At 44.8% G+C, this 12,346-nt stretch overlaps 2 protein-coding genes and 1 long non-coding RNA gene across 18 annotated transcripts in view; 1 reads left to right on the top strand and 2 right to left on the bottom strand.

Annotated features, from left to right (window-relative positions):
* The window catches only part of LOC105495462 (VPS33A core subunit of CORVET and HOPS complexes), a 35,403-nt gene extending 33,622 nt beyond the window's left edge, over positions 1-1,781 (bottom strand). Inside the window, exon 1 of one of the 3 annotated variants that reach the window (XM_071070912.1) lies at positions 1,630-1,781. In XM_071070912.1, the coding sequence (XP_070927013.1) occupies positions 1,630-1,731 (102 nt within the window). In that variant the 5' untranslated portion in view covers positions 1,732-1,781. Of the gene's footprint in view, positions 1-960; positions 1,024-1,328; positions 1,398-1,629 lie in introns of those variants that run through there. The other 2 variants (XM_071070914.1, XM_071070913.1) reach the window with 2 other exon arrangements.
* Positions 1,782-1,853: 72 nt separating this feature from the next.
* Positions 1,854-12,191, top strand: LOC139356622 (uncharacterized). The gene is made up of 3 exons (XR_011608723.1): positions 1,854-2,074; positions 8,018-8,115; positions 9,142-12,191. It is a non-coding gene; the product is annotated as an uncharacterized lncRNA (long non-coding RNA).
* LOC105494335 (CAP-Gly domain containing linker protein 1) overlaps positions 4,542-12,346 on the bottom strand; it is a 151,053-nt gene continuing 143,248 nt past the window's right edge. For all 14 annotated transcript variants that reach the window (XM_011762742.3, XM_011762751.3, XM_071070907.1 and 11 more), the window contains 4 exons: positions 12,191-12,341; positions 11,552-11,601; positions 7,461-7,585; positions 4,542-6,205 (listed from right to left, as the gene is read on the bottom strand). In XM_011762742.3, the coding sequence (XP_011761044.2) occupies positions 5,980-6,205; positions 7,461-7,585; positions 11,552-11,601; positions 12,191-12,341 (552 nt within the window). In that variant the 3' untranslated portion in view covers positions 4,542-5,979. The remainder of the gene's footprint in view (positions 6,206-7,460; positions 7,586-11,551; positions 11,602-12,190; positions 12,342-12,346) is intronic.

Here is a 12,346-nt window from a genome sequence, read left to right as displayed (position 1 = left end):
AGGTTTCACTATGTTGCCCAGGCTGGTCTCGAACTCCTGACCTAAGGTGATCCACCCACCTTGTCCTTCCAAAGTGGTGGGATGACAAGCATGAGCCAATGCATGCGGCCGAATAAAAAAAAATTTAATTACTTCTGACCACATTCACATCCTTGTATATCTGTGTCATGGATTTATCAAATTGAGCTATATGGAAATTGTCAATTATACAGAATTAAAACCTACGATATAGGTATCACAAATCTTATTTGGGCAAAAGAGGATTTTTTTTTTTTTCTTTGGAGATGGGGCAGTGGTGGAATCACAGCTCACTGCAGCCTCGATTTCCTGGGCACAGATGATCTTCCTATCTCAGCCTCTGGAGTAACCGGGACTACAGGTGTGTGCCACCACATCAGGCTAATTTGTGTTTTAGTAGAGATGAGATTTCGCCATGTTGCCTAGGCTGGTCTCCAACTCTGGGCTCAAGCGATCTGCCTGCTGTGGCCTCCCAAAGTGCTGGGATTACATTGCACTTCCTCTTCCACCACGCCTGGCCAGAAGAGAAAATTCTTAAAAGCTCAGTAAGTTTAAGTAACTTTCCAAGGCCATATAGAGACCTCAGACCATACAGAGTGTAAGGGAGTGAGGACTCCAACCTAGGACTTTTTGACACCACGAGTCACTGCTCTGGACCCCTATGAGTATTTCTACTGCTTAACTCCAGTATAAATTTTTTTCTTAAACTAAAATATTTATTTAAATAATCGTACATTAACATTTAATTAAAAGAAATAATACAGAGCGAGCCCCTGTACACTTTGCTCAGTTTCCTCCAGGGGTAACATATTACAACCAGGAAATTGACATTGATAAAATCCATGATGTTGTTCAGATTTCAGCATCCTTTGCTGAATTGAAACTGGACCCCTATGATGTAGCCTGTTTTTTTCTCTCAAAGGCTGCTAGCACCCACTCTACCTCTTCGGGTTCTGTTCTCTCCAAGACTGAGGCTCCCCAGTTCGACTTTTCACAGTTGTACTGTAACTTAGGGTGACGTATAAACCCTAAGGGGATGAAGGAGAAGTGACACCATTTAGAAGAAATCCTATAAATTCTCTGATCTAGTTCCTGACTCCCTTGTGAAAACGGTGCTACTAGATAAGTTATACTACCTTAGGAGGCCAGGTTAAAAGCCCAAATGATTACAACTTCTCTCTTAACACGCGTGAGCAGCAGGTTGCAAGGTGCTGGTGTTTCAAGACAGTTTCTAAGGTACGATTTGTACTGACACGTATGATCCCCGTAATGAATGGACACTGGACCATCCACATTGTTGGACCGCCCACCCGTCCGGTGCCTCGGCAGGCAGCAGAGGAAACACCTGACGTAAACCGGCTCATCAGCGGCTGGGCTATCACAGTGGCTTACTCTGCTCTCACAAAACAGTCGCGGTGCCACTCCGGGTCCAGGCTGTACGCCCAGGGCCCCCCCTTCATCGCTACAGGGGTGCAGGTAAAAGGGCCCCGAGGCTCGCCTCCTTGGAAGCCCCGGGGACCTCGTAAACCGCGAACTCAGGCGGCAGGGAACGGATTAAGCCAGGCCTGACCAAGGGAGGCGAGGGCGGTGTCGCTGCCTCCCGCCCCTCACCTTGCTTCCTGCGCACTTGTCCAGGAACTCGCGCAGCTCGCGACGCACCGCCTCGCGCAGCACGTTTAGGTTCACTCGCCCGTAGGACAGGTGTGCCGCCATCTTGCCCCACCACCCCCTGCCCCACAACGCCAACCACGTCCGCCAGTTCTAACGGGAGGACCACTGACGCAGTCACGTGACAACGCGTCCACGTGACTGGTGCGGCTGCGCATGCCAACTCGGAAAACGGAAGCTACCGGGTTGGGGTTCTACCTCGCCTGGCCCTAGTGTCCACCTCTTTCTTCTACCCCGGTGGTGGTTCAGATTCTCGCCAAGACCCAGGGCGCGTTTCAGAACCTGGTCACTCCAGGAGTCGTCCGGCGCTGAAAAGCGATTTTAAAGATCTGGAGTAGACCGGGCGCGGTGGCTTACGCCTGTAATCCCAGCACTTTAAGAGGCCGAGGTAGGAGTGATAGCTTGAGGCCGGGAGTCCGAGACCAGCCTGGGCCGACTTCGTCTCAAACAACAACAACAACAAACCAACCAATCAACCAACCAAACAAAACATTGACTCGGCCGGGCGCGGTGGCTCAAGCCTGTAATCCCAGCACTTTGGGAGGCCGAGACGGGCGGATCACGAGGTCAGGAGTTCGAGACCATCCTGGATAATACGGTGAAACCCCGTCTCTACTAAAAAATACAAAAAACTAGTCGGGCGAGGTGGTGGGCGCCTGTAGTCCCGGCTACTCGGGAGGCTGAGGCAGGAGAATGGCGTAAAAACCCGGGAGGCGGAGCTTGCAGTGAGCTGAGATCCGGCCACTGCACTCCACCCTGGGCGACATAGCGAGACTCCGTCTCAAAAAAAAAAAAAAAAAAAAAAAAAAAAAACATTGACTCTCTCTTGTCCCTTTTAAAAATCGCGAATTTTTATTTGCAGCAAAGGTACTTGCTGTAAGATGATATCTTAAGGCCAAATTTGGATAGAAAAAAAACCACATTTTTTTTGAGACGGTCTCACCCTGTCGCCCAGGCTGGAGTGCAGTGACGTGATCATAGCTCACTGCAGCCTCTACCTCCCGGGCTCAAGTGATCCTCCCACCTCAGCGCCGGAGTAGCTGGAAGCACGCCACCCACTGCTCAAATATTTTAAATTATAGCAGTCAGAAGGTTCTTAGCTTTGCACTAATCAAGGCTGTTTTGATTTGTGAGCTAAAATGTTGAGTATGGTGAGGAGTCGAGGGAATCTTGAGTGGACTTTTTTTTGGGGGGGGAGGGGGGTAATCCCTTCCTAACAGACTTTTACAGCGATGTGGCATTTCACACAAAACAGTATTGCTTCTGGAATCCAGGTTCCACCACTTGCCTCAGTAAAATTACTTACCTCAGTAAAATCATGTTACCTCTGAGTTGTAGTGAGGACCAAAGAGGATATGAATTTCATCGTGTAGTCCACGTGAGAGGCTTAGCTGGGTGCCTGGAACTTAATTGCTCAATAAATTATTAATATTAGTAGAATATATGCGTTTCAATACTTTGGGGGTGGAAATGGGCTTTTTGGGATCTGGTCAAAGATGAAAATTTCCTTCTTTGAGTGCATAGCTTACCTTTTTTTGAGACGGAGTCTTGCTCTGTCACCCCGGCTGGAGTGCAGTGGCACAATCTCGGCTCACTGCAACCTCTGCCTCCTGAGTTCAAGCAATTCTCCTGCCTCAGCCTCCCGAGTAGCTGGGACTACAGGCATGTGCCACCACGCCTGGCTAATTTTTTGTATATTTTTAGTAGAGACGGGGTTTGACCGTGTTAGCCAGGATGGTCTCAATCTCCTGACCTCGTGATTCGCCCACCTTGGCCTCCCAAAGTGCTGAGATTACAGGTGTGAGCCACCACGCCCAGCCCCCAATTTTTTTTTCTTTTTTTTTGGTGAGATGGAGTCTGGCTGTCGCCCAGGCTTCAGTGCAGTGGTGCAATCTCGGCTCACTGCAATCTCCGCCTCCCGGGTTCACGCCATTCTCCTGCCTCAGCCTCCCAAGTAGCTGGGACTACAGGCACCCACCACCACACCCAGCTAATTTTTTATATTTATTGTAGAGATGGGGTTTCACCGTGTTAGCCAGGATGGTCTTGATCTCCTGACCTCGTGATCTGCCCACCTCTGCCTCCCAAAGTGCTGGGATTACAGGCGTGAGCCGCCGCGCCCAGCCAGCCACCAATTTCTTAAAAACCATTTAGTAACAAGACTGCAGTAGAAATTGCTATATGACTGTATAGGGTTTGATCATTTGAAGTAAAACCATTATGACAAACCTGAGAATATCAGTTTACTACCATTAGCAAAAAAGAATAGCCCTTTATTGGCTGGGCAAGTACAGCTCACACCTGTACTCCCAACACTGTAGGAGGCTGTGGTGGGAGGATCGCTTGAACCCAGGAGTTCAAAACCAGCCTGGGCAACATAGGGAGACTCACTCTCTACAAAAAAATTAAAAAATTAGCCAGGCGTTGTAATCCCAGCGCTTTGGGAGGCCAAGGTGGGCGGATCACGGTCAGGAGATCGAGACCATCCTGGCTAACATGGTGAAACCCCGTCTCCACTAAAAATACAAAAAACTAACTGGGCGTGGTGGCAGATGCCTATAGTCCCAGCTACTGGGGAGGCTGAGGCAGGAAAATGGCGTCAACCCGGGAGGCGGAGCTTGCAGTGAGCTGAGATTGAGCCACTGCAGTCCAGCCTGGGCGACAGAGCAAGACTCCGTCTCGGGGAAAAAAAAAAAAAATTGGCAAGGTGTGGTGGCACTTGCCTGTAGTCCTAGCTACTTCAGTGGTTGAGGCGAGAGGATTGGTTGAGCCCAGGAGTTGGAGGCTGCAGCAATCCACAGCCTGGGCAACAGAGTGAGACCCTGTCTCAAACAAAACCAAACCCACAAAACAAAAACGAATAACCATTTATTAAAGTAGATACAGAACACTTGTTTGGCCAAATTTTAATACTGCTTTACATGTTTTCTGTTTGTGAAACAATTTGTATTACATTTATAACCAAAAATTTCAACTGGTAACAGATTTAATATTCACTGTCAAACACACAGTTGATCATCTTGAGGGGAAAATACATCAAAGGCATATATACAATTATAGAAGTTCTTATTGTACATGTGGCATGGAAGATACATTTTATTCCTTTTTACATATTCTAGAAGACATTCAAATGAAGATAAATAGATTCAAACTGGTCGATAAACTGTTCTGGTGCTTTGAGGTCCTTCATTTTCTTTTTTGTGATAAGAAAATCCAAAATTATTAATGTTGAATTTCTCATCGTACATTCATCTAAAAACAGTAAAAAAACTTGTAAAGGAAGATTGTAGACTGGTTAATTTAGGCGTTTTATACTGGCTTATTGTTAACTGACTGCTGGGGATACCTGCTAGAGAAGGAAACAAAATTGGAGAAAATTCCTCCAGTTATTTAAATCTGTTTAAGAAATAAAAGGAAAACAAACAAATGAAAATGTTGCAAAGCCGCATGATGCTATGTCTGGCCTAGTCCGTTATGTCCTAATGATCATTTTAAGTGTTTTCTTTTTCAAAAAGGTAAATATCCAAAAAGAAAGACACATTGTGTATGTTTTTTTCCCAAAATATAGATTTTTAAAAAATATATACATATAATATATAGAAGCTGAAATTATGGAAAACTAATAAACAAAACACCACAGTAGATTAAGTGGGTGCAGCATATAGATTATCAAATGTCCCCACAGCAGTTTGGGGGCTTTCCCCTCCCTTTACCTGCTTCATGATTTTATAATCACACCTAAGTATTATCAAGCCTGAAACAAAGGCACTACTGATAACAGGTAGTGCAAAGAGCTCAGATATTTCTTTGAATAAGAATAAAATACTTTAAATGAGTAGATGAAAATGCAAAATGGCACATTTTTTCAACTCATTCCAGTGTCAAAGCTTAACCAAAAAATCTAAATATACAAATGCAGCCTGGAAATATTTTAGTGCAAATATGAAAAGTAACGGCATAATTTAAAGTTACTTAAATAAGGTATTATAAGGGTAGGGATTTTTCTATGAGGTCTAGGGACAATAAATGTAATGGCATCTGGTGCAATGTCTTCAAACTTGAAAATCAAGAAAACAAAATTCGAGGTGAAAACTCACCTACTAAATATTTATTCTTCTAACTCATAAGGGGAGACTAAAGGGCAATTTGTTGAAGATCAAAATATTTTCCTAGATTTGCTGATGGGGTAAAAAATACCATGAGTTCTCTTGGAGTCTGCACACACAATGCTGGTGTTACGCTGTGTCAGTGCGAGTGCATCTGAGAGAGCCGTGTCCTCCACTTGAGGCTTCATCAGAAGGTCTCGTCGTCATTGCAGTTGGTGGCCCAGTGTCCAAACATCTCACAGATTTCACAGTATGGGCGCTCCTCACCCCGACTGCCATGGTGTGTGGAATGGGGAGGGTCCTCTGACATCTGTGCCTGGGTAGGACAATCCTCTGTATCGTGGAGATCAAAGCAGTCACAAATGTCACAGAAGAGGCGAGGTTTCTTCTTGGACTGTTTCTCCTGATCATCGCTACAAATGTCAATGTGTGAAATCAGAAAATGAGTAAGAAGAAACTGAAGAGACAAGAACACTTGCAAAGAATTTAAAAAATTAAGCATGAACTAACTATGGTCAAGTCTGTGAGCCTCCAATATAAGTAGTACATTATTCCACATTTAAAGTTTTTTTGTTTGTTTGATTTTTTGAGATGCAGTCTCACTCTGTCACCCAGGCTGGAGTGCAGTGGCATGATCTTGGCTTACTGCAACCTCCGCCTCCTGGGTGCAAGCAATTCTCCTGCTTCAGCCTCCTGAGTAGCTGGGATTACAGGCGCGCACCACCCCCGTCAGCTAATTTTTTTGTATTTTTAGTAGAGATGGGGTTTTTCCAGGTTAGCCAAGTTGGTCTCGAACTCCTGACCCCAGGTGATCTGCCCACCTCGGCCTCCCAAAGTGCTGGGATCACAGGTGTGGCCACCATGCCAGCCTCACATTTAAAATTTTCACATCAAACCATTTGTAGTCTCCTCTCACTCACTTGCCAGATTTACGGAAATCTATTTATGGCAAAGGAACCGCAAAACAATTGGTTTTTTTTGTTGCGTCTTTTTACAATCCCCTAGAGAAGCTGATTTTAAAAACATATTTATTTTGATGAAACTAAGGTTCCAATCAGTATGGCTTTTTTTTTTTTGAGACGGAGTCTGGTTCTGTCGCCCAGGCTGGAGTGCAGTGGCCGGATCTCAGCTCACTGCAAGCCCCGCCCCCCGGGTTCATGCCATTCTCCTGCCTCAGCCTCCCGAGTAGCTGGGAGTACAGGCGCCCGCCACCTCGCCCGGCTAATTTTTTTTTTTTTTTGTATTTTAGTAGAGACGGGGTTTCACCGTGTTAGCCAGGATGGTCTCGATCTCCTGACCTCGTGATCCGCCCGTCTCGGCCTCCCAAAGTGCTGGGATTACAGGCTTGAGCCACCGCGCCCGGCCCAGTATGGCTTTTTTTGAGACAAGGTCTTGCTCTGTCACTCAGGTTGGAGTACAGTGGCACAATCTTGGCTGACTGCAACCTCCACCTCCAAGGCTCAAGCAGTTCTCCTGCCTCAGCCTCCCAAGTAGCTGGGATTACAGGCATGCGCCACTATACCTGGCTAACTTTTGTATTTTTTGTAGAGACGAGGTTTCACTATGTTGGCCAGGCTGGTCTCGAACTCCTGACCTTAAGTGATCTGCCTGCCTTGGCCTCCCAAAGTGCTGGGATTACAGCAATCAGTATGTCTTCATATGAAATACCTGTCATAATTGTTCAGGTCATCCCCGTTCCCATTCAGGGCTGCTTCTGACATCATTTCCACCTTCATCTTGAGGTCTTGATTCTTCCTTTGAAGGTCCACTATTACTGAATTTAGGAAATCAATCTGATTTGTTAAAAAAAAAAAAAAAAAAAGATGTGTAAAATGTCAAGAATATATATAAGCTGAAGCATCAAGAAGTCATGAAGTTTATACCTTTAAGCTCTGGCGGCAAAATGTGCAGAAGGGGCCAACAGTGGCTATTAGGAACCCATGCTTTTCACTCTCCCCAAGGACAGGCATGCTGAGGTTGTGTGAGTGAAGAGCTGAACTTAAATGAGGCTATGTCTAGGTGGTAAGACTATGGCAGTTTCTTTTACCCCCTCATACCTTTCAGATTTCTTCAAATGTTCCTGAGTAGATGCTATTTTATATTTAAAAAAACATTTAAATTACACTTCATTAAATGTTTCTAGGTATAACATGGGTAAAACTTCATTTCTTTTTGAGGCAAATGAAATTATTCTTTTTTTTTTTTTTTCTCGCTCTGTTTTCTAGGCTGGAGTGCAGTGTCAGGATCTCAGCTCACTGCAGCCTCTGTCTTTTGGGTTCAAGCGATTCTCCTGTCTCAGCCTCCTGAATAGCTGGGATTACAGGTACGTGCTACCATGCCTGTCTGATTTTTGTAGTTTTAGTAGAAACAGGGTTTCACTATGTTGGCCAGGCCAGGTGTCAAACTCCTGACCTCAGGTGATCCGCCCGCCTCGGCCTCCCAAAGTGCTGGGAATACAGGAGTGAGCCACTGTGCTGGGCCATGAAATTATTTATTTATTTATGAGAAGGAGTCTTGCTCTGTTGCCCAGGCTGGAGTGCAATGGCTCGATCTTGGCTCACTGCAACTTCTGCCTCCCAGGTTCAAGTGATTCTCCTGCCTCAGCCTCCCTAGTAGCTGAGACTACAGGCATGCGCCACCACACCCGGCTAATTTTTCTATTTTTAATAGAGACGGGGTTTCCTCATATTGTCCAGACTGGTCTCAAACTTCTGACCTCGTGATCCGCCAGTCTTGGCCTCTCAAAGTGCTGGGATTACAGGCATGAGCCACCGCGCCCAGATGAAATTATTCCTAAATATCTAAGTCTGTGGGTTGGTGGAGTGCTATTGGTTCATGAAAAACTATAAGACACATTTTTTTTTTTAATAGGAAAAATCTTGCATTCTCCAAAAGTCATAATCTTACATTTCTGAATATATGGGCACAAGTTTGTTTTCATTCTACCACATAAAAAATATTGGCTGGGCACGGTGGCTCACGCCTGTAATCCCAACACTTTGGGAGGCCGAGGCACGCAGATCACCTGAGGTCGGGAGTTCAAGACCAACATGGCCAACATAGTGATACCCTGTCTCTAGTAAAAATACAAAAATGAGCCAGGTGTGGTGGTGTACGCCTGTAGTCCCACCTACTCAGGAGGCTGAGGCTGGAGAATCGCTTGAACCCAGGAGGTGGATGTTGTAGTGAGCCATGACTACACCACTGCACTCCAGCCTGGGCAACAGAGCAAGACTCCATCTCAGATAAATACACACACACACACACACACACACACACACACACTGCATAAAAAGGTTAGTTCTTCCATTAAACTCTACAATACATCCAGGATTTTTCTTTTCTGTAGATTTGAAAAAGTCACATGGAAATTTCCTTCAGACTGTCATTTATCAACTGACTGGTAATGGTGGAGCAATAAGTAAACATGTCCTCAGGGAAAATGGAGAAAGCTAAAGCTCCCTCCCAACCGAGGAGAGACAGCCGAGCACGCCAACTAGGCGGTGTTCAGGTACCACCCCCAGAGGGCGAGCACCTGTGCCAAGAGCTCTGGGGCAGCAGGGACAACAAGATGGCCAACAGGAGGGACTGCTCTTGTCCTGAACATTTCCTTTCAAACGAAGGGCATTTTGACTTAAAAACAAAAAATTTCTTTCTTCTGCAAATAATAAAAACATCTCATTTCTCTAAATTGAAAGAACCCACTTTATAATATTTAAAATATATATAGATATACACATACATATATACATAAATATTTTACTTTTTAAAGAAATATTTGGTCTTTTTCTCCTGCTGGGGAGTTATGAAGCAAAGTTAGCAGTCACTGCAGTCCTTCTCTGCAGCATATCCCAGCATCATGGAGGCCACCTATGAAGGCAGACCTATTGAGTCTATCTTCACTTCTCAAAGTGCATTTTCTAAGTCATCATCATGTTAAGAGCTCCATTTGAGGAAGAAGAAAAAGCCACAATACGGATGTAAGTATAGTGGGAAACTCTACACACACACACACACACACACACACACACACACACGTGTGCACGCAAATTAGGAAACATGAAACGAACCATTTGCTGATGGGAAGAAAAGTGTTGTCAGCAGCAGATGAAACAGACCGAAGCAGAAAGGAAGGGGGAAGAGAAGACACTGTTAGTTATTAAGCCCGGTAGACATACAAAGAGGACAATGCTAATCCATGGGAAGTTTGTACAATGTTGAATCGTTTCATGCCCCTCAAGGGAGATGTCTGGCAACTAAAACCTCAAGGTGAGTTTTTCTTTTATTTAAAAATAAAACGTGGCTTTTGTACTTTTGAATTTTGAACATGACTAATACATACAAAATATATTATTAAAATTAAAAGATGGATGTTTATTGCTGTATACAATTATATTTCCAAATACAGAATAGTTTGCCTTTATATAATCCCTTTCTACAAATTTTTGTCTGTTTTGAGACAGGGCCTTGCTCTGTCACCCAGGCTGGAGTGCCCATGTTGCGCAGGCTGGTCTTGGGCTCGAGTGGTCTGCCTACCTTGGCCTACCAAAGTGCTGGGATTGCAGCTGTGAGCTGCTGTGCCCGGGCCCCCCACCCCACCTTTTTTTTTTTTCTGAGACAGGTTCTTCCTTTGTCAGTGAGGCCTAAGTGCAGTGGCATGATCATGGCTCACTGCAGCCTCAACCTTCTGGACTCAAGTGATCCTCCTGCCTCAGCTTCTGGGGTAACTAGGACTACAGGAGCATGTCACCATGCCTCAGTAATTTTATTTTTTATAGAGATAAGGTCTTGCCATTGTTGCTCAGGCTGGTCTCGATCTTCTGATCTCAAGCAGTCCGCTTGCCACAGCCTTCCAAAGAGCTGGAATCATAGGCGTGAGCCCCTGCACCTGACCCAGGCCCTTAACATTTTTTAAAATTAATTAATTGTTTTGAGACAGGGTCTTGCTCTGTCACCCAGGCTGCAGGCTTTTTTTTTTTTTTTGTAGAGATGAGGTCTCGCTATGTCCAGGTTGGTCTCAAACTTTTGAGCTCAAGCAATCATTGCACCTTGGCCTCCCAAAGTGCTGGAATTACAGGGATGAGCCACCATTCCTGGCCTAATCCCATTTTTAGTTTAAAACTAAAGTTGTTTTGTTAATTTTTGCTTTAAGAGACTGAGTTTTCAAGAAATCAGTCTTTTTAAGGTTAAGATGAGTAACCCTTTGACAGAGCAATTCTACTTCTAGGAATTCATGTTGCAGAAATACAAATACGTAAAATGATAGCTGCCCAAGATAATTCCTTACAGCATTGTTTATAATACACCCAAAGGATCAGAAACATCCCAAGGGTCATTGTCAACCAATAGGGAACTGACTAAATTATAGTAAATCCACGTAATGGAACACTACATAGCTATAAAAAAGATAAGTGCAGAACGGTTTATGTAGAGTATGCCATTATCTACGTTACAAAAGGGAGGGAAGACTGTATTAGTGTTGGCTTATATACACATTTTTTAAAAATCTCTGAAAAGGAAAGACACTAATAACAGTAATTAACTGTTTGCAGGGTTGAGAACTGAGCAGAAGAGAGAGAAGGTTTGGATATTTAATGTATATATGTTTAATTCTGTTTAATGTTTGGACTAGAGGAATGTATTACCCATTCAAAAGACTAAATGATACAAAAGGCATCAAATGAGAAGGAAAATAAACCAAAAGACTCAATGATTTTGAAAAATAGCAAGAAAGCAAAGCAATAAGGCAGGAACATTACCTGACTCTCCTGGGCTCTTTCATCCTCGTCTGCCTGAGTGTCCGTATTACCTTGTATTTGAGAAAAAAAAAAAAAAAAGTGGAGGGAGAAGAGATGTATATTTTTAATCACAATCTAAACTGCAGGGAAAGGGCCTGTGTTCAAAACTCATTTTCCTGTGGACTTCCCAGATGCACCACTTTGAGCACATGTGGATGAGTTCCTGTCCCCTTGCGGGACCCTACAGGGTCTCACAGACACCAGCCCTGCCCTTCACGTCGTGCTCTCCCTCAGGCCTGCTAACTCCTGGGTAAGAATGCCTGTCACATCCATCTGAATGTACACAAGCAATCCACCCTTCTTCACCAAAGGGACCACCTCTTCTCCTGCACTGCTGTGTACTTTAAGACCCCCCAGTCTGGATGACAGCAGGCAGTCATCATCGTAGGTTTGTGACAACATTGACAGACCACAAGAAGGCCCAGGAATAGGGACGGCAGGCACGTGGGGTTAGCCCTCGATTGATTAAGTAGTGGAAGACCCTGAGGAGAGTCAGGGTCAGGGCAGCACGAGAGCTGTCTTCGAAGAGCATCTCTACTGGAAAGGGCTCCTCGGGAGGAAGCGCGGTGCACAGAGCAGCACTGGGCAGGCGTCCTTTACCTGAGGAGCTGCTGAGCTGCCTCTTGTTTTCTTTGAGTTGAAGCTCCAAGTTCTTTACCTTGAGCTCAAGCTTCACCTTATCAGACTCTAGAGTCTGAACAACTGAATGCAAGGACTTGGCAGAGGCGTTTTCTCCCCTGAGCACTGTGACCTGAA

This window comes from Macaca nemestrina, chromosome 10 (assembly GCF_043159975.1).
Source record: "Macaca nemestrina isolate mMacNem1 chromosome 10, mMacNem.hap1, whole genome shotgun sequence".
In the NCBI taxonomy this organism is placed as follows: Eukaryota; Metazoa; Chordata; class Mammalia; order Primates; family Cercopithecidae; genus Macaca; species Macaca nemestrina.
This window is presented reverse-complemented; position numbering and strand designations above follow the sequence as displayed.